General features: G+C 46.0%; 1 protein-coding gene and 2 non-coding genes across 3 annotated transcripts in view; 1 reads left to right on the top strand and 2 right to left on the bottom strand.

Annotated features, from left to right (window-relative positions):
* Window positions 1–20,061, bottom strand: part of DRP2 (dystrophin related protein 2) — a 50,933-nt gene that overhangs the window by 28,597 nt on the left and 2,275 nt on the right. The window contains exon 3 of the mRNA XM_058659193.1: window positions 885–1,062. Coding sequence (XP_058515176.1) covers window positions 885–1,001 — 117 coding nt within the window. The 5' untranslated portion in view covers window positions 1,002–1,062. The remainder of the gene's footprint in view (window positions 1–884; window positions 1,063–20,061) is intronic.
* On the bottom strand, window positions 10,718–10,820 carry LOC118760509 (U6 spliceosomal RNA). The gene has a single exon (XR_004996817.1). It is a non-coding gene; the product is annotated as a U6 spliceosomal RNA (small nuclear RNA).
* LOC118760514 (U6 spliceosomal RNA) lies at window positions 11,157–11,263 on the top strand. The gene has a single exon (XR_004996822.2). It is a non-coding gene; the product is annotated as a U6 spliceosomal RNA (small nuclear RNA).

The following is a 20,061-nucleotide window of genomic DNA, read 5'->3' as shown; positions in this document are numbered from 1 at the left end:
GCTGGGGTCTCTAACTTGACCATGACTTGGAGAGGATATAAGAGGCAGGAATTCTTGGCTACATATGGCAAAGGGTTCAGTAGCGCCTAGCACTGGATCTTTCTCTCCTTTTCCAAAACAGGTGCCCAGCACCCACATTCTCAGTCCTTGATGCTATCCTTTGCTCTCTCCTCCTCTCTGTGGATTCGGTCACTGCCTGCTCTGCTTGTAGCGACACGGGATCACAGCCTGTCTGTGAGATCCCAGGAGACACAACACTGTCTAATGCTCATGGTCCCTGGGTCCCAAAGCACTGCAGGGCACCAGAGGGTATTGCTGATATGTTTCCTTCCGCCAGTCACCTTTTTCCTGCCCTCCCTCCTGGTCAGGAAAGGGGGTTGCCCACTCCAGATCACTGCCTTTTACAGCTGCTCCACCCACTCCCTGATATAGCCAGGCCCACAGCCACCACCACTGCACTCTTGAGGGAGAAGAGACAGAGAGGCAGGTGGGAAGCTGGAGAATTCTGAATGAGGCTAAGGCAAGATTTGTAAGGGAAGACTAGGCACTGGAGTGGAAGAGCCATTGGCAATGTAAGGTATGTCATAGAGAAACCAAGCAAAAGAAGCTCCTACCTCAACGTGGGCCATGCTCTGGTAGACCGTGCTTTGCTGGGAGCGAGTGGCTCACATCTGGAAGTCTTTGAAGGCTAACATGGAACCACCTCCCTATTATGGCTCATAATAGGTCCCATGCATGATAAGGGACAGGCCTGGAGGAGGCCCCATATTATCACATACAATTAGTGCCCCTTTGGAAGCACGGGCATCCCAAGGGCACACACTGATCCAGTATCTACTTTGTTTTCTCCACAGCTCTTTCTTTTGCTATTGGTGGACTCTTACCTGAGGCTGGGGGCAGGTGTTTCGGAGGCTGCTGCTATGATGAAACTGGTCAGCTGCCCTCCACTCATGACATCGTGGGAGGGTGTAAGGGCATCCCTGCATGACCATCGGTTGCATCAGAACAAAGGCTCATGGAGAGTGAGAATGGGCACTTCACCTACTGTTGAACATTAAGCACCTAGAAGAGTAACAAGGAGAACTTCAGAGACACAATCTGGAAAAGATGTCCCAGAGGTGCCCTGATGTGCAATTAGATACACATGCAAAGTTTACTAACTTACCCAATAATTCTTTCCAGACCACTACACACCATGAAATACTTGTCTTAATCATTCATAGACAAATTATTTCTTGTTCACCTATAGTGGCTTGTGCTGGAGCCACACAGTGGCAGTGGAGGTGGGGGACATGGATCAGGTTGGCAGTCATGTAAGCTATTGATTCTAATAGATGCTTACGTGGCAAATGCTATCTTCAAAGTTTGACCAGAAGGCTTGACGAACACTGAGTGGGAACAGCTAGCGACCTAATAATGTACACAGACTTGCATTTGAAATGAGCCCCAAAGGATAAACAGACGTTTGTCTGTGCAGAGAAGGTCATTCCTGGCAAACCAAGCCACCTGTGCAAACGTGGGTGTCTCAAAAGGCACAGCATGTTCAGAGTACAGTGAGTTGAAAATGTCTGGATTGAGGAGGCACACAGAGATGAAAAAGACTTGGGGCCTACCCCTGGAGAGTTTGCATACAGAGCAAACAAACATGGTATGGGTAGAGGCCATAAAGTGTCATTTGCATAAATAACATAAATATTTATATAACAGAGCACAGAGACAGATAAGGTAAATATAAGTCCTATCTGGACAGGTCAAGAAACGTTCGCACATGGGGCAAGTGTTGTGGCATTGGTTTGAGTCCTGGCTCCTCTATTTCTGACCCAGCTCCCTACTAATGTACTTGGGAAAGTAGCAGAAGATGATGATCCAAGTGCGTGGGTCCCTGCCACCTATGTGGAAAAACAAAATGGAGTTCCAGGCTCCTGACTTCAGCCTGGCTTAGTTCCAGTCATAGTGAACCAGTGAATAGAATGTCTCCCTCTCTCTTCCCCTTTCTCTGTCTCTTCTTAGCTCCCTCTTTCTCCTTCTCTCTCCCTCTCTCTATCACTCTCTTCAAATAAATAAAATACAGTCTTTAAAAACAAGTCTTGGCAGACAAAATGCACTTGAGGTGAATTATGAAAAGAAATGGAATGATGAAACAAAAAGAGCATTCCAAACACGACAAAAATCAAATGCATAGCAATGCTCGGTGTAGAGCTCAGGGTGGATGCCTTGGGGGAGCATTAGGAGATGGGGCTGGAAGATGAGACTGGCCAGACTGGGCCATGCCTTGAATGATAAGCAGAAGAGTCTGGGCTTTATCTTACAGACAATGGGAAAGCACAAAAGATTTTAAGCAGGAGAGTTATGTGGCCAAATTTGCATTGTAAAAGAGCCTTCTGCCTGTCTTGTGCAGGAGTTCTCCCAGGGGGAAGAATCCAGGCAGAAGCTGTTTACAAGAGGCAGGCAGGTGCAGTGAGAACTGAGCAGACTGCAGCAGGCAAACTGAAGAAGTAAAACATACTGGGCTCAGTGATTAGCTGAATGGAATGGCTGAAAGGGATGAATGAGTCAAGTTTTTCTCATTTGGGAGCTAGGTACAGCAAGGGAAGGAAGACAGGTAAATGTGGTGTAGTAGGAGGTGAAGGCAGTGTTTTGTAATAAGCTGTGCTTGAGACAGCTTTAGATGTTAGGAGCTGAAGTCAGCAAAGAGGAGATAAGATGTGAAAACTTTCTATGTGCAAACCACTGGATGGCTTGTTGAGACTGGATAACCAAGACAATAGTGCAAATGATAAGAATGAGCTTACTTAGCATAGAGCAAAGACATGCAGACCCTGATCCAAAAGAAAAACTGAGCATCATTGTCTCCTGATTCTGGGGATCAAGTAGCCACCAGTTTCAGACTCTATTCCAGCGGTTCCACACATTTTAGATACAGAGCTCCTTCCGAAGGTGTGAAACAAAAAGCAACAAAAAACTTACCCCACCCACTCAGACTCACCGCAGTAACTGTACTTTGAGAACTAATAGAACGAGGAGCAAGATATTCCTAGATTAAGGAATGATGGACTTCTTGCATTAAGTACCCTTTCCTCTTCCACAGGGGGCCATGGTACAAAGATTAGGAACCATTACAGATTTTGTGGTAGTCAAGATCCCTATGTATTACACAGCCACACAACTCCTTATCCCTAAAGGACAGCTGAGAAGCTAGCTCCTCTGTGATTGGGCACGAACGAACGACCGAACTAGTCATCCAGATCAAAAATGAAATATTACTATGGGTATGTTATGAGCATATAATTTACAAAGGCTTGCTTCCGACCCTTTTTTTGTATCACTACTTTTATTTTTGCTGATTACACAACCAACACAAGTTCTTTACAGAAAAATTAGAAAATACAAAAAAAAATCACAATAAAAATAATTAATAATATGAACACCCAGAGATAACTATTACTAGTAGATGTAAAAGTTTGAGATTTTTCTGCAAAAAAAAAAATGCATACATAAGTACACGTGTATAGAACTTTCAAACACTGGACAAATGAGGTTAAAGGATGAGTTTATTATGAAGCCAGCACTGGCAGTAAAGCCACTGCCTGTAACACCAGCAACCCATATGGATGGTGATCTGTGTCCCAGATGCTCTACGATCCAGTTCCCAGAGAACAACCTGGAGAAAGATCAGAAGGTGGCTCAAGTGCAAGTTCTCTCTCCTGGGAGACCCTGAAGAAGCTCCTCGCTGCGGGCTTCAGCCTGGCCCAGCCCTTCCCTTTCTTTGTCTCTTCCCTCCACCACCACTTCTCCATCTCTCTGTAAATCTACATTTCAAACAAACAACTAAATATTTTTTAAAAACGATTCTTATTTTGGTTTAAAAATCTGAAATTCAAGGATTTTTTTGTAATACGCATTTTTCATAAACATTTATACCCTGCTTTTTTACTTGCTATGATAACATGATCTTTTTTCTCAAGTTTTTAAAAAAGATTTATTTTTATTGCAAAGTCAGATATATGTAAAGAGAGGAGGAGAGACAGAGAAGAAGATCTTCCGTCCAATGATTCACTCTCCAAGTGAGCGCAACTACCGGTGCTGAGCTGATCCGAAGCTGGGAACCTGGAACCTCTTCTGGGTCTCCCATGCGGGTGCAGTGTCCCAATGCATTGGGCCGTCCTCAACTGCTTTCCCAGGCCACAAGCAGGGAGCTGGATGGGAAACGGGGCTGCTGGGATTAGAACCGGCACACATATGAGATCCTGGCACGTTCAAGGTGAAGACATTAGCCACTAGGCCACTGTGCTGCGCCCGTTTTTCAAGTTTTAATTATTTATTTAAAAGGTAGAGTTATAGAAAAGAGAGATCAGGCCTGGAGCAATAGCCTAGTAGCTATAGTCCTCACCTTGCATGCATCAGGATCACATATGGTCCAACTTGTATCCTGGCTGCCCCACTTTCCTTCCAGCCTGGAAAAATAGTAGAGGACGGCCCAAAGCCTTGGGACCCTGCACCTGCTTCAGAGAACCAGAAGAAGCTCCTGGCTCCTGGCTTCAGATCTGTTTAGCTTCAGCTGTTGTGGCCACTTGGAGAGTGAACCAGCAGATGGAAGATCTTTCTCTCTGTTTCGCCTTCTCTCTGTAAATCTGATTTTCCAATAAAAATAAATAAATCTTTAAAAAAAAATAGAAAAGAGAGATCTGTGTACTGAGTCCCTCCCCAAATGGCTGAAACAGCCAAAGCTGGGCTGGTTTGAAGCCAGGAGCCAGGGGCTCCTTTCAGTTCTCCCATGTGGGTACAGGGGCTCAAAGCACTTGGACTATCATGTTTCTCAGCGTCATTTACAGGGAGCTGGATCAAAAGCAGAATAGCCAAACAAAGCCAACGACGACATCTCAGAAATATCAATATCATTGAAGGAACACACTTGGAAGATTCCTCCCACATTGGGGTCTGTAAAGTGTCATCAACTGACTGGCCCCCCCATCCCTGGGTGCTAATATCATTTGACTGCAAGGAGCAGTCCCCACTTCCCGCAGCATACAAGGAGGATAAAAAGGAAAGAACTGAGACATTTCTCCCACTCACCTTCCTTCATACCTTGACCCATCCTCACCCTAATTGAGGTCCAGTGGGCATGCATCCTTCTCAAATATGTAAACAATATTAAAAATAAAATGTAAAAAATGTTAAAAAAAAAAAAAAGCAGGTCTCAGCTGTAGGCATTGTATCTAGGCAAGTGTTCCACCGCTGGGAGAAAAGCAGCAAATAGCTGGCAGGCATCCTGGGCCTGGCCAGCTTAGTCACCTGTTCTATTTTTTTTTAAGATGGGAGGGGGCAGACGCTGGCATGCCAACAGACAGGGTCTGGGGACCCACGTGTGAGTGTGTGTGGGCCTTGGGTAGGCAGGCATGACCCTAGGCAGGCACAGCACAATGCCAGAGGACCAAGCATGGGAGGCTATGGGTTGTTCAGGGAAGTGTAGCTGGAGATGTGTGGGAGGGAGGACTGCTCAGGCAGAATGCAACAGGTGAGGAGTGACTTCTGGGGAACTTTCACCAAGCTGGCTATTGCACTTGCAGGTAAATGCAAGGGGTGAGACTGTGTGGTCTAGAGGAGGGAAACCAAAGGACTTTTAGAGACCAAACCCACGTGGGAGACCTGAACTGGGCTTGTTGGTATCAACTACTGCCTACCAGTACAGATGCAATCCATGGCTGGGGATCCTGCCTGGCAGGGCTCAACCAGAGTACCCATCAGTGAGTCAGAACAGGTTAGGCTGGGCTATGACACTAACAAACTCACGAGAGAACTGGGTCTGGGAGCAGATTCTGTTGGGGATTGTGGGCTCACCACTGTGGAACCACCATACTAGCTGATTTGCTCTAGGGCTAGGATGGTAATGGGTTGAGCTGGGCATGACCATGGAACTCACCAACACTCATGGGCACTGGAGTTAGGAACAGGTCAGGCTGGTACAGGCTGTAATACCTGTAGGTGTACCTGAGAATATGGTGTGCAGTGGACTGGGCCACAACCTCCACCAGCACACACAAAGACTGACATTGGGGACAGACTACTGGGGTAAGGACCTAGAACCTGCTGGTAAATGTGAGATCTGGGTCTGGGAGTGGGCCTGGTGGGGGAACTTGGGGAACTTCCCTGGTGGGCTGTTGCTCCTGCTGGTAAGCATGTGAGTCAAGGCTGGGTGTTGGTCAGGCCTGGAAGGGCTGCTTCATTTGTTGGAATGTGTGTGAGTTGGCTCTGTAGGGGGGTGGACTGGTCAAGGGCCAAGACTGTCAAGTGCAGGAACCAGAATGGGATATGGGCCATGCTGAGCTAGGCTAGGCTATCACACCTATCAGTTTGCATGAAAGCCAGGGATGGGGGCAGGCTGGGCAGGACTAGGCTGCAGCTCCCAGCAGCGAGAGTTGGGACTGCAGCATCTGATGGCATAGGCCAAGCTGGGTGATGGGTTATGCTGGGCTGCATCGGAGCAACCAATGGCATGCACAAGATCTGTGCTTGGGTACAAGCTTGCTTGGGGACCTAAGGAGACGCCCCTGCTGGGCTACAACTCCCACTAGTGAGTGCAAGAACTGGAATGGGGGCAGTGAACTGGGTTGGACATGGCTGTAGCATCCCTCAACATGGGTGTGGACTGGGTCTGCAATGTGCCAGACTGGGCTAGGCTCTAGTACCTGCTGTTGGTCATAAGAGCCAGGGTAGGTGTAGGATAGGCTGGGATAGGTCTCTGCACCCACAGACCATATGAAAACTGGGCCTGGAGGTGGACCGGGCATGGTTAGGCTGTGGCACCCTACAGTAAGAGCTATAATGGATATGGGTCAGTCAGGCAAGGCCTCTGTTCCTGCCAGGAAAGGAGGTGGGCCAAGTCAGGCTGGGCCAAGGATCCACCAGTGTGTGCAAGATCTGCCACTAGGAGGTACCCCTGATAGAGAAGCTTGGGGAACTCATCTATCAGTACAATTCCTGCAGGTGAGCACAAGTAACAAGGCTAGGAGCAGCCCACACCAAGCTAGGTTACAGTATCAGCTGACATATGTGTGGGTCAGGTCTGGGGCGGGCCAGGCTGGGCCAATTCATAGACTCACTGGCAGGTGTGAGAATCAGGGCGGGGTGCAGGATGGGCCAGTTTGGCCACAATGCCAGCCAGTTTACATTAGGGCCGGCAGGCACTGGGGCTGGGCTAGGCTGGGCTGGGCTGGGCTGGGCTGGGCTGGGCTAGGCTGTAACACCCAGGGCTCCCCTGCTGGGTCACAGCTCCCTGCTGGTGAGCTTGAGAGCTGGGACTGGGGGCAGACCAGGCTGGGCAGGATACAACACCCATTGACCTGCTTGTGAGCTGGGTTGGGGGAGAGCCAGGCTTGGCTAAGCAACTATACCCACTGGTACATGCATGAGCCAGAGTAAATGCAGGCTGGTTGGGCTTTGCTTTAGCATCAGCTAGCAAGTACAGGGACTGGGGGAAAATTCTGTCAAGCTGGACTTCAGAACCACCTGGAGAGTGAAAGATCCACGACTGGGAGTGGGCCCAGTAAGGAAACTGTGGGCATCTTTCTGATGGGCTGCAACTCCCACTGGTGAGCATGAGAACCAGGGCTGGGGACAGGCCTGGTTATATAGGTGGTAGCACCTGCAAGCCTGAATGTGGACTGAATGATGGGTCAGTTGTGTTGAGCTAGGCTCCAACACCTATTGTTCTGCATAAGATCTGAATGAATGTGGGATAGACTGGACCCTGGACCCAGTCTGTTACATATACCAACATGCACGGCAACCAAGGCTATGGGCAGGCCTAGTGCGGGTTATTGGGAGTCACTCCGACTAGGCTGCAGTTCCCATTTGTATATGTTGAGGGCAGAATATGTGGTCGCAGGGTTAGGCTGGGCAGCAGCATCCAATGGTTTTTGCATGAGATGGGGCTGGGAATAAATCTAACCAGGTGACTGCAACCACCAGTTTGTGTGTAGGTATGTATGGGTGATAGACTGAGCAAGACCCCACACTGGCTAGCACACACAGAAGCCTGACTGGGGCTACCTGTGGCAAGGTTTCTTTGAGGATGTCCACCACCATTACTAACTGGATCACTGGACTCAGAACTCCAACCACGGTGAAAATCACAGGATTGTGGTCTGACCATGGAGTGCATATGTCAGAACTGGGTCTCCACGGTTGCTGAGGCCTGAGCAGTAGATGGCATGCCCAGATGCTCATGGAGTACATAACAACCAATTCATTGAGGCCTGCAGAAGACATCTAGTACCATGGAGGGCAGAAAAAAATGAACAGCTCTCACAGACAAGTATCTGAGCAAATCGAGACTCTAAGGTGGACTACGTCAGCTAATGGACCTTGGATGGTCTTCTTCATGCTTGGAGCAATGAAATCAACATCTCAGAACTATCGAAACCACTTAAGCAATGTCCTCAGAACATGCTCCACATTGGGGACCCTTGGATGACATCGGGTGGCCTTCCCCCATTCCTGGGTACTGATGTGGTTGGATTGTTGGGAGCGGCTCTCTCCTCTTTCTCTACTTTCCCCAGATACCAGCAGAAAAAAGGATATTGGAGGCAGCTGACTCATCCACTTTCCTCCATTCCTCTACCCTCCTCATCAAAATTGGTGGTCCACAATGCCATGTATCCCTCTCAACTATGTAAATGTTATCAAAAATAAAATGAATTTATTATTTAAAAATGTAAAATAGCAGACTATGCCTGGCTTCCATATGCAATGCTGGAGTTGTGAGCACTAGCTTAACCCCCTGTGCTATAATGTCAGCCCCTATCCCCCCATGATCATTTTAGAACATGAGTAACTATTCCTCTTAAACATGACATCTAAAAGCTGCATAAGCGATACAGCGTTGAGATTGAGGCCATGGCATCTGGCATTGAACAGATGCAGAGTCAAATCCATATTTCCAATCCACCCCTTAGCAATATGGCCTGGAAAAGTTAAGCTCTCTGACCCTCAGTAAAATGGTGGTAACAGTAATACTGTCCTCTGATGTTAACAATGAGAAACGTATTTCAATAACAGCAGTGTCTAGCAATAATGCACAGTTCAGTAAGTGCTAGCTATGATCATTTTTGTCCACTGATTGAGTATACCACATGTATGTTAACAATTAGATGTATGTTTATAGTTCTGTTTTGTGAGTCAAAACGGTGAATATCCTTGTGCATATTTGAGTTTTTCCTTAGGCTAATTTCCTAGAAAGCTAAATTCCTGGATCAAAGGTGTAGAACCCGTTACCGACTTGTAATACATATTTTAATTGCCTAGAATATAAAGTTATTTCATTTTATACTACCACCAGCCATGTGTAAGAGTGCCAGTCTTCCAGCACACTTGTCACAGTATGTATTCTTAATTTATTTGCCAACTTTGTGAGAATAACACCTTGAAATTAGTTTGCATCTCCTTAATCGCCAGAATTAACTTTCCTCACCTTTTTAGTGACCACTTGTATTTTTCCTTTAGAAATCATCTCTTTTATCCTCTTTTGTGATTCATTTATTTACACACTGATTTCCTTCCTTCGCATTCCTCTAACTGAATGCCAGGCTGATGCAAGAACAAGATAAACATAGGAGCCTAAGGACTCAAAGGAAAAATAAGGTAAGCCCAGGAATGAGAGAATTCAGATCTTCTAATCCCTTCTGCGTCTAACATGACAATGCTGTTTTCAGACTTTGATCCTGACTGTGACCTTAAATTATTTCACCTCTCTAGGTCATAGCTGGCTAATCTGTCAAAAGTTAATTCTTAAGTACTACCATGCATAAAGACACTATCAATTCCCCTGCATTTTTGTAATAAACTTTTGTGGTCTGCTTTGCTTTCTTTCAAGATCCTTGTACAAAATTATAATCCCATTTCACAGATGAAGATGCTGAGACACAAGTGAATCTGAGCCTCCTGATTGGTGGATCAGTGCATCTTGTTCCACACGGAGAGATAATTCTACCTTCTTATTTATCTCCTTCTTGCCCCCAAATCACCACCTATATACACTAATGTGTTTCTAATTTTTTCCTTTTAATTCTCAGGGACTGTGGGGAATTGGATGTGAATGAGTATTGGGCTCCAATTGCTGAAATACAGGGACTAAGATATGTTAACAAAAAAGTATAATTGAAGAGAGAAAGTGACTCACCCCCTATGTAGGACAGAGAAATCATGCGATAGGAGGCAACAGAGGAAGCAGTTTCCCCTGCTGATTGGAGAGATTTGGGGAGTATTTCTGGAAGACTCTTTCGAGATGAAGAGAGGAAACACATGGAGACGCCTGGCAAGCTGTGGAGGATGCTTTGCAGTATAAGCAACTCCTCTCTGCTGTTCCCTACAGATACTGCTGGGTACCAAGCTAGGATTCTTTTTTTTTTTTTTTTTAAGTGTTTCTTTTTTTTAACTTTTTTTTTATTATTCATTAATTACATTGTGTTAGTTTCATAGGTACTGGGATTTCCCCCACCCCTCCCCAGACCCTCCCCCCATGGTGGATTGCTCCACTCTGTTACATGACCACAGGTTAAGTTCAGTTGAGATTCCCTCACTGCAAACATATACCAAACATAGAGTCCAGCATCTTACTGTCCAGCCTAGTTCAACGGCCTCTTAGGGAGACCCTTCCAATATACCATCAGCAAAAATTTACATCGTTATGGAATTAATTGACATGGCAATGAGTAACCAAAAAAATATGGAACGCTTCACGAATTTGCGTGTCATCCTTGCGCAGGGGCCATGCTAATCTACTCTGTATCGTTCCAATTTTAGTATATGCTGCCGAAGCGAGCACCAAGCTAGGACTCTATGCAGCCGGAAATATCCTTTTCTCAGTTCTTGAAGACATGCCTAAACCCTTCCAGGAGGATTCAGAGTGGAAAGACACCATTTCGCTTAGAAATAAATGTTTTAAAAACATGAGAAGGACCAGGGTACGAGCAGGAAGGCGGGACAAGATCCATACCTGATACTCATTGATATCTCACATATTTCACACAGGAATAGGCACAGAGCAGGCACTTCATAAATGTTTTCTAGCTTGATTTATTGAATTGAATTCCAATAGGTAAGTGCACAGGTTCTCAATTTTGTTGGTACAAATCTTAGCGGGCAAAAAGAGAAAGGCTGTGCTCGCTTCGGCAGCACATATACTAAAATTGGAATGATACAGAGAAGATTAGCCTGGCCCCTGCACAAGGATGACATGCAAATTCATGAAGCATTCCATATGCGAGAGAGAAAGAGAGAGAAAGAAAGGCCTTGGAAATACATGTGCTGCTTGCATTGGTGTGAAATGATGTATGTACAATATTAGTATTTGAAGTCAGGCTTGGAATGGCAAAAAAGAAAGTTGCAAATAGCCTAAATGCCTATTGCTAGAGGACAAGTTAAATGAAATATGGTGTGTCTATGCAGTGGGATTCCGTACAGCCATCCAAAAAAGAGTTTAGAAACTCTTTATGTGCCCATCTGAAATGATCCCTTGAGAAAAAAAAAAATAAGTACAAAGAATATCCTGAATAACCATGGCTCAATTTGAGAAATTATTACCTATATCACAAAAGTCTCCTGTCGCCACTAAGAGGTACAACTATTTTTGACTGAATATCATCTTATACTTTTAAAATACCTATTTATATATGTATCTATGTTATGAGGAAGGAAGAGAGACAAAGAGAAAGAAGCAGAGTAAAATCTTGTTTGTAGAATCACTCTCCAAATATTAGCAACATCTGAGGGTGGGCCAGGCCAAAACTCAATGCAGGTCTCCCATGAGGGTGTCAGGGACCCAATGCTTGAAAAAATCACTGTTGCTTCCTAGGGTGCGCATCAGCAAGAAGCTGACATCGGGAGTGGAGCATGGTCTAAAAACAAGACACTGAGGTGTGAGATGTTGGTGTCCCAACTGGTAGCTAAATCACTACGTAGAATGCCGTCCCGCTTTTATACTTTTTGCATTTGGAGCATATCAACATATTATGTAGTTAATAGCAGCTGCTTCCTCCCTCTCTCGCTGCTTCTCACCAAAATGCCAGGGAAGTCATCCACTGTTCTATGGAAATGTTGGTATGGTAGCTTTTCTAATAACAAAATAAATAATGACAGTCAAAATGTACTCTGTTGCACATATTCACTGAGAAACCGGCATATAACAACTCATTCCATCCTTATGAGCCTATGACATAGTTACTATTATCTTCATCATGTGGATAAGAAAATAGACACAGACAGTCAGTAACTCGTTCAGTCATAATGTGAACATGTGCTGAGGAATCAGGATGCATATTCAGGAAGCTGTACCCCAGGATATGTTCTAGAATTCAGTCGTGGAGGCACTTTAGTCACTGGCCTCTAACAGATGCAGATTTGTCTATGCGCCACAAGGTGGGAGCCTAAGCACAGACTCATTTACATAGCTACCTAGAAAAGAAACTAAGAATGGACAGGTTGCAAGGAGATCTAAGGTCTGGAGCAAAAGTCTGGCAAACCCTGCAAAGCATTTAGAAGACCTCTCAGAGGCATCTGAGAAGTCAAATTCTTGTGCATTCTGAATTTGAGTGCTCGATAAATTGTTTTTGAGTGAATGGATAAGTTTTTTCTGCTTAAAAACTGGAGAAGTGTAGGAACCTATGTTTTTTTTTTTTAAAGATTTATTTATTTTTATTACAAAGTCAGATATACAGAGAAGAGCAGAGACAGAGAGGAAGATCTTCCGTCCGACAATTCACTCCCCAAGTGAGCTGCAACGAAGCTGGGAACCAGGAACCTCCTCTGGGTCTCCCACATAGGTGCAGGGTCCCAAGGCTTTGGGCCATCCTCGACTGCTTTCCCAGGCCACAAGCAGGGAGCTGGATGGGAAGTGGAGCTGCCGGGATTAGAACCAGCACCCATATGGGATCCTGGCACGTTCAAGGCAAGGACTTTAGCCGCTAGGCCACGCTGCCAGGCCCAGGAACCTGTATTTTCTACAGGGAGACATAGCAGAAGTAGATAAGAGAGTCCACTGAAGTGTTTTTCTGCGATGGCAAAAATCTACAATCAACAATCTAGGAACAGAGGCCTAGTGAGTGCACTCTGTCAGGCAGCACAGCATGATCGTTTAAGGAAACGTGGTCTGAGCCAGCACACTTGGTTCTACACCTGGCTCCACCACTTACCAGCGTGGAGTTGGACCAGCTCCCTAATCTTACCATGCTTCGCTTCCTACAGGCCTAAATCACAAGTAACAAAAGCACCTACCTCATAGGCTTGTTGCAGGGAGGATATTTATAGTTTCTGGCCCTTAATAAGTGCTCAAATTTTATTATTGTTGCCACCCACCCATTGGAATACTGTGTAGCTGTTGAAAAGAATAAGGTATGTCTAGGGCCCTGTGCAGTAGCCTAGCAGGTGAAGTCCTCGCCTTGAACATGTCGGGATCCCATAGGGGCACCAGTTCTAATCCTGGCAGCCCCGCTTCCCATCTAGCTCCCTGCTTGTGGCCTGGGAAAGCAGTCGAGGACGGCCCAAAACCTTGGAACCCTGCACCTGTGTGGGAGACCTGGAGGAAGTTCTTGAGTTTCTGGCTTTGGATCGGCGCAGCACCGGCCGTTGCGGTCACTTGGGGAGTGAATCAATGGACGGAGGATCTTCCTCTCTGTCTCTCCTCCTCTCTATATGTCTGACTTTCCAGTGAAAATAAATAAATCTTTAAAAAAAGAATAAGGTACATTTATATATATTGTTTTGCACAGATAGCAAAGGTGGATATTTTAAGTCAAAGTTGTCAGAACAGTATGTCAGGTAGGACTCCAGCTTCATAAAAACATTTTCAAGAAAAGTATATGGGCAGAAGGTAAACCTAGACAAATACACAACTGTCCATCGGCATTCAGATGCTGCTGCTTAATTTTTAAAATAGCAAGCACACATCATTTGGGGGAGAAAGAAAACCAAAAAAGAAACAAGAAAGAAGATGAAGATATTGAGGGAAGAACAGGAAGTGAGAGGGAGAGCTCCTTCCCATAGGCTCTGGATTTCCCTCCCTAATGCAAGGTGACACTGAATGACCGCCCCCCTCTCAAGCACTGCCTGGCTACCCGATGACAGAATACTAAGAAAGGACACACACATTTTAGTGATTGCAAGCTTTGTTACCTGTTCCTAAAATAACTCCTGTAATGTAGCCAAAAACCAAGGTTCCATCTCACGTACATGTTTCTTCAAGAATGGATCAGAGAAACTCATGTTGTTGAACTAGAGGGAATCTTCAAGCTCGTGTTGGCCACTTTATTCATTCATGGATGGAAACAGGGAAATCTGCACTGGAGCTGCTAGCTGCCCAGCAAGTGTGAGAAATAAAATGCATTCTTTGCTAGGAAAAAAAAAATTAAAGGTGCAATCCCACGGGTAAGAAGGGTAAGAATTTTATTCTGAGAATCAATTAATCCAATACATCTGAAACTTTTATATAGTGCTGGAGGAGCACAGATTAGTATTCTGGAGATTTAACAATGTCTCCCCAAGATGATATGCTACACTTCGTGAGGAGATAATTCCAGCCCAAATATCTCCCCAAGAGAAATAGTTACCTGGGGGAAGGCATTTGGCACAGTGAGTTAAGCTGCCACCTGGAACATTTGCATCCCACATCACAATGCCATGACTTGAGGCCAGGTTTCTCTATTTTTGATGCAGCTTCCTGCTCATGTGTCCTCTGGGAGTCAACAAATGATGGGTCAAGTATTTGAGTTCTTGCGACGCCAGATTCAGTTCTGGGCTCCTGGCTTTGGCCTGGCTCAGCCAGCACTGTTGCTGGCATTGGGGAGTGAATTGGCAGATGGAAGATTTCTTTCTCTCTGAATCTCTCTACCCCCTTGTCTTTCAAAGAAAAATGAAAATGTACTTTTATAAATAGAAATGAAATATGTTGTTTTAACCCAAAAATGGTTACCTAAGAATACTCTAAGAATACTAATGCAAGAAAAATCATACTAGTCCTAGATGTGATAGCCACAAACTGGAAATTGCCTAAATGCTCACCATCCACAGAATAGGTAAATACACTGAGATATGTGTACAAAATAAATAAACAATAGTGAACAACCAGTCATCTGGAGTCACATGTCACAACATGAATGCATGTTACAATTGTAACTGAATAGAAAAACAAGTTTCATCACTTCTAGGCCTTTTGGCTAAGAACAAGTGTAGAAGAAAAACAAGTTGCAGAAGAATACATGTAATACACTATTGACCCAAATTTTTCAAACATAGAAAGCAATAGTATACAAGAGTTACAGTTCCATGTGCACATACAGAAAACGAGTGAATAAATGACTAGGAATAAGGAACACCACATCCAAAAAGATGGTTCTTTTTGCAGCGGGGGAGGGAGAGCCTTAATCAGAGGAAGATAGAGGGAGTTTTCAATGTTAGTGGTGATGTGTCTTTAAAACTAGATGATAGGTACTCTGATTTTCAGAATATTACTGTTCTTTATATCCTTTTCTGAATGTACAAAATATTTCATAACAAATCATTTAAATAATTGCAACGTATCCCATGCTGAAATAAAAGCTGATAAACTGTGGACATAACAAAATACTAAAAGCAGGTTTTTAGTTTAGCAGTTAAGACATCTGCATCCCACCTGGGATCAGCTTGTGGCTCTGGCTCCTGACTTCAGAATCCTGCTAACGCAGACCCCGGAGTTTTCTGATATCTAATTCTCACCAGCCCCAGATATTGTTGATGATATTTAGGGAATGAAGCAATTAATCGGTTCTCTCTCTCGCTCTCTCTCACTCGCTCTCGCTCTCTCACTCTCTGTCTCTATCTCTCTTTATACTCTCTTTCTCTGTCAAATAAGTGAGGGAAATCTAAAATCATCACAAGAAATGTCTCAAATAAAAATGTTGCATACAGAATAAGAGGAGTATTCCTGAAACCCGCTTCATTTTCCTAGGACTAGTTTGATGGGAAGGAACCTGCTAGAGAAGTAGCAATTGGATACACTGGGTAATCAGCAGACGATCTCAGATACTTGACAGCTATGGGAAGGAGAAAACTTGATTAATCTCTGGGTTTTGCATATTTAAAAATGTGGTGTTGAACTAAACTATTTTACACGTTTTTGCCATGTGACTAAGTACTCCATTTTTTTTTAAAATGAAAAGCAATTTAACAAGATGCTAAATTATTTCTATATGGACAAATGTTCCCTGGTCATATCAGTTTGGGATATACTGAGCTAAAGAGGATGTCCAAGGACAGTACTTCTCAGAGTCTTTTTTATTATTTTATTTTTATTATTGTTTGCATAGTTGAAACGGATACATGCATTTGTGGGTCTCCAACTAGGATGAGGAGGACACACGTTTCAGCTTTTTTTCCCTCCTGTCTCTACAATGAGGAATGGGAAAGGGGCCCCTCCTTGGTGTAAAATTACATTAGCACCGTGAGATTGGGGGAGAGACAGTCATTTAATGACACCTTAGAGACCCTCATTTGGGGAAGAATGTTCTAAGGGTATTACTTGAGTGGTTTTGATAGTTCTGAGATGCCATCAGCACCAGGGTTGAGAAAATTTTTCCAAGATCTATTGGCTGACCAAGTCCATCTTTTGCATCCACAGGCCCAGGAACATGTTGCAAAGCTTAGGCCAGGAGAGTAATCCAACCTGTTCTGCTTTGGCCCAGGAACATCTTGCAAAGCTTAGCCAGGAGAGTGGTCCAACCTGTTTTGCTTTCTATGATGAGGCACTCAGCATCCTCTGCTTGCCTAAATGAGTTGGCTGTCAGGTCTCCTGTATGCATCTGAGTATGCTGTCCACTGAACAGGTATGTGCATCTGAAGATGCCCAGTCCCGATACATGCACTCCAAGGTTAGACTACATAGCTTGTGATTTTCCCTGTGGCCAGGGTTTGAGTCCTGCACTCAAGTTGGGAAGTCCCCCAAGAAACCTTGCCTAGGATGATCTCAGACTTTTGTGTGCAACAACCGGTGCAGGGTCAAGTGCAGTCCATCATCTATACCAGCCAATGCGCATGCCAGTGGATGCAGCTGCCCGGTCAGTTCTACCCCTAGCCCCATCTCTTATACAAACTGTTGGGTATTGCAGTCAAGCCCAGCTCAATCCAACATAGGCACAGTCTTGATGCACACATGTTGGTGCCATGGCTTAGTCAGGGTGATCTCCAATAACCCCCACCAGGCCTGCCCCCAGCCCTGGTTTTTGCATGTGCCAACATGTGTTATGGCCAATCCAGCCCATCCACATCCCATCTGGCTCTCATCCTCCCATGGGTGTTGTGACTTAGCTCAACCCAACCTGCCCAAGACCAGATCTTCCCCCTGCACTCTCATGCTCACCAGTGGGAGCTGCAGCCCAGCACGGAAGTGCTCACAGTTTCTTTACCAGTCTCACTCTCAGCTCCAGATTTGTACCTGCTAGGAGTTACTGTGGTCCATCCTGAAATGATTTATGCCCAGCCCTGGAACTTAGCAGTATGTGTTATTACCTAGTCTCACCACCCCAGACCCAGTCTGGCTCTCTCCCATGCTGGCGGGTATGGCAACCTAGCCCAGCCTGGCCCTCCCCAAGACCAGCCTACCCCTAGTCCCAGCTCTCATGCACACTATTTGAAGCAGTAGCCCATTAGTAGAGTCCCCAGAGTTCCCCTACCATGCCTCCTCTCAGTGCTGGGTTTTATACATGCCAGCAGGTGTTGTGGCCCAATCTGAGATGGCCTAGCCTTAGTCTTGGTATTTACCAACATGTGCTACAGCCTGGCTTCACCTGACTCACCCCTAGTCCCAGCTTTTGCCAGTAGGCACAATAGCCTAACACAGCCTGGCTCACTTCTAGACCTCATGTGAACTGGTGGGTGTTACAGTCCATCCCAGCCTGTGGCATGTGCCCCATCCATATTCTCACTGATGCCAGTATGTACTGTGGAATGGCTCATCCTGGTCTGCCCCCAGACCCAGTTCACACATATGCTGATTGGTGCTATAGCCCAGCCTGATCTGGCCTACCTCCAGCCCTGGCTCTAGTGCTCCCTAGCAAAAGCTGCAGTCTATCAGGAGAGTTCCCTAAGGTCCTCTACCAGGCTCACTTCCAGCCCCAAATCTCATGTGTGTCAGTAGGTGCTGCAGCCAGGACTTATATGTCCAGCCCCCAGTCCTGGTACTCACCAAATGGCACTATGGCCTAGCCCATCTGGCCCACCCCCAGCTCCAGCTCTCATGTGAACCAACGGGGTCCATGGCCTAGCCAAGCATGTTCCATATTCATTCTGGCTCTCCTGAGCACCATTGGTTGTATGATCCATCCCCAAACCCAGTACACATGTATGCTAATGGGTGCTGCAGCCTTGCCTAGCTTACTGCTCCCCGAGACCTAGCTCTTGCACTCACCAGTGGGAGGTGCAGCCTAGCAAGGGAGTCTCCAAAGTTTCCTTGATAGGTCCAGTCCCAGCTGGTGGGTGATTCAACCCAGCCCAGCATGGCTCACCCGCAGTCTAAGCTCTCACTGGAGGGTGCTGCAGCTTAGTCCACCTGGGCACAGCCCATAGCTCTTGTGCATGCCAGCAGGTGTTACATCCTGACTCAGCCTGGCCTGCCCCCAGACTTGGCTCACACAAATGCTGACTAGTTCTATAGCCATGTCTGGCTGGGGCCATCTCCAGCCTTGCGTTTTGTGTTCCCCAGCAGAAGCTGTGGCCTATCAGGGGTTTTCCCAGTGTTCCCCTACCAGGCCCACTCCTAGATCCAAATATCATGAGAGTTGGCAAGCACAGAAGCCCTGCTTGGCATGGTCTGCCCTCAGTTCTAGCCTTGGCCTATGCCAGCTGAGCCTGGTCTAGCCCCCTCCCAGCCCTGGCTCCTATGAGTGTCAAGTGAATTCCAGGATCAGTCTTGGCTCAGCCTATCACTACCTCCAGCAATCTATGCAAACCAGTAAGTGTTTAAGTCCCAGAGGCAATCCCACAAGTCTTCTATAGAATCTGCCCCCAGTTCCAGTTCTTTTACATTCTTGTGGTGCTGCGGCCCAGTCTAACATGGACCACACCCTACCCAACACTTGCAAGTGCAGACACTGAGGCCTACCCCAGTCAGGCATGCCCCCCACCCCCTAGGTTTTGCGTGTTCCAGCCCAGGTTTCCCACATGGGCAGGTGCCGTGGCCTGACCCAGACATGCCTTCTAGTTTCCCCCTCTTAACCACTCCTTCTCAGCTTCCTTGCTATCTGCGAGTGCAGTGTCCTGGTCCGTGGAAGCCTCCAGAATTCATTCCTCCTCTGTCAAACATGCTTTCAGCAGCTTCCACTTCAATGTGTCTCCAGACTTTCCCAGGCAATCTGCAGCCCCCTCCCCCAACCTGGGAACCAAGGTGGCATGTGCCTGCCCTGGAGTTCCCTGTCTTACCCACATATCTTAAAAAAATTTTTAAAAATTAAAACTAAAAAAAATTTAAAAATCAAACAGGTATGGGGCCCAGCAGCGTGGCCTAGCAGCTTAAGTCCTTGCCTAGAACGCGCCAGGATCCCATGTGGGCGCCAGTTCTAATTCCGGCAGCTCCACCTCCCTCCCAGCTCCCTGCTTGTGGCCTGGGAAAGCAGTGGAGGATGGCCCAAAGCTTTGGGACCCCGCACCCATGTGGGAGACCCAGAAGAGGTTCCTGGTTCCCGGCTTCAGGTCAGCACAGCACCGGCCATTGTGGTCACTTGAGGCGTGAATCATCGGACGGAGGATCTTCCTCTCTGTCTCTCCTCCTCTCTGTATTTCTGACTTTGTAATTAAAATTAAAAAAAATCAAACAGGTAACTATGCTGGCACACTGGTATAGTCAACACAGATTTGGCATTAACCAGGCGCAGAATGTCCACAGGCTATAGGCTGCTTTTTTCCCAGCAATCTAACACTTGCCTAGGTAAAAGGCAACCCAAGCAGTTGCCTACAGCTGGGTGTTAGTCTTTAATGTGCTTTTCCACATTGTAACTCTCCACAAGGAGAACTCAGTTAACAAGCATTTCCAAAAAACTGTTG

This window comes from Ochotona princeps, chromosome X (genome assembly GCF_030435755.1).
Source record: "Ochotona princeps isolate mOchPri1 chromosome X, mOchPri1.hap1, whole genome shotgun sequence".
Lineage (NCBI taxonomy): Eukaryota > Metazoa > Chordata > Mammalia > Lagomorpha > Ochotonidae > Ochotona > Ochotona princeps.
The sequence above is the reverse complement of the archived record's forward strand: the minus strand, read 5'-3'. Positions and strand labels throughout refer to the sequence as shown.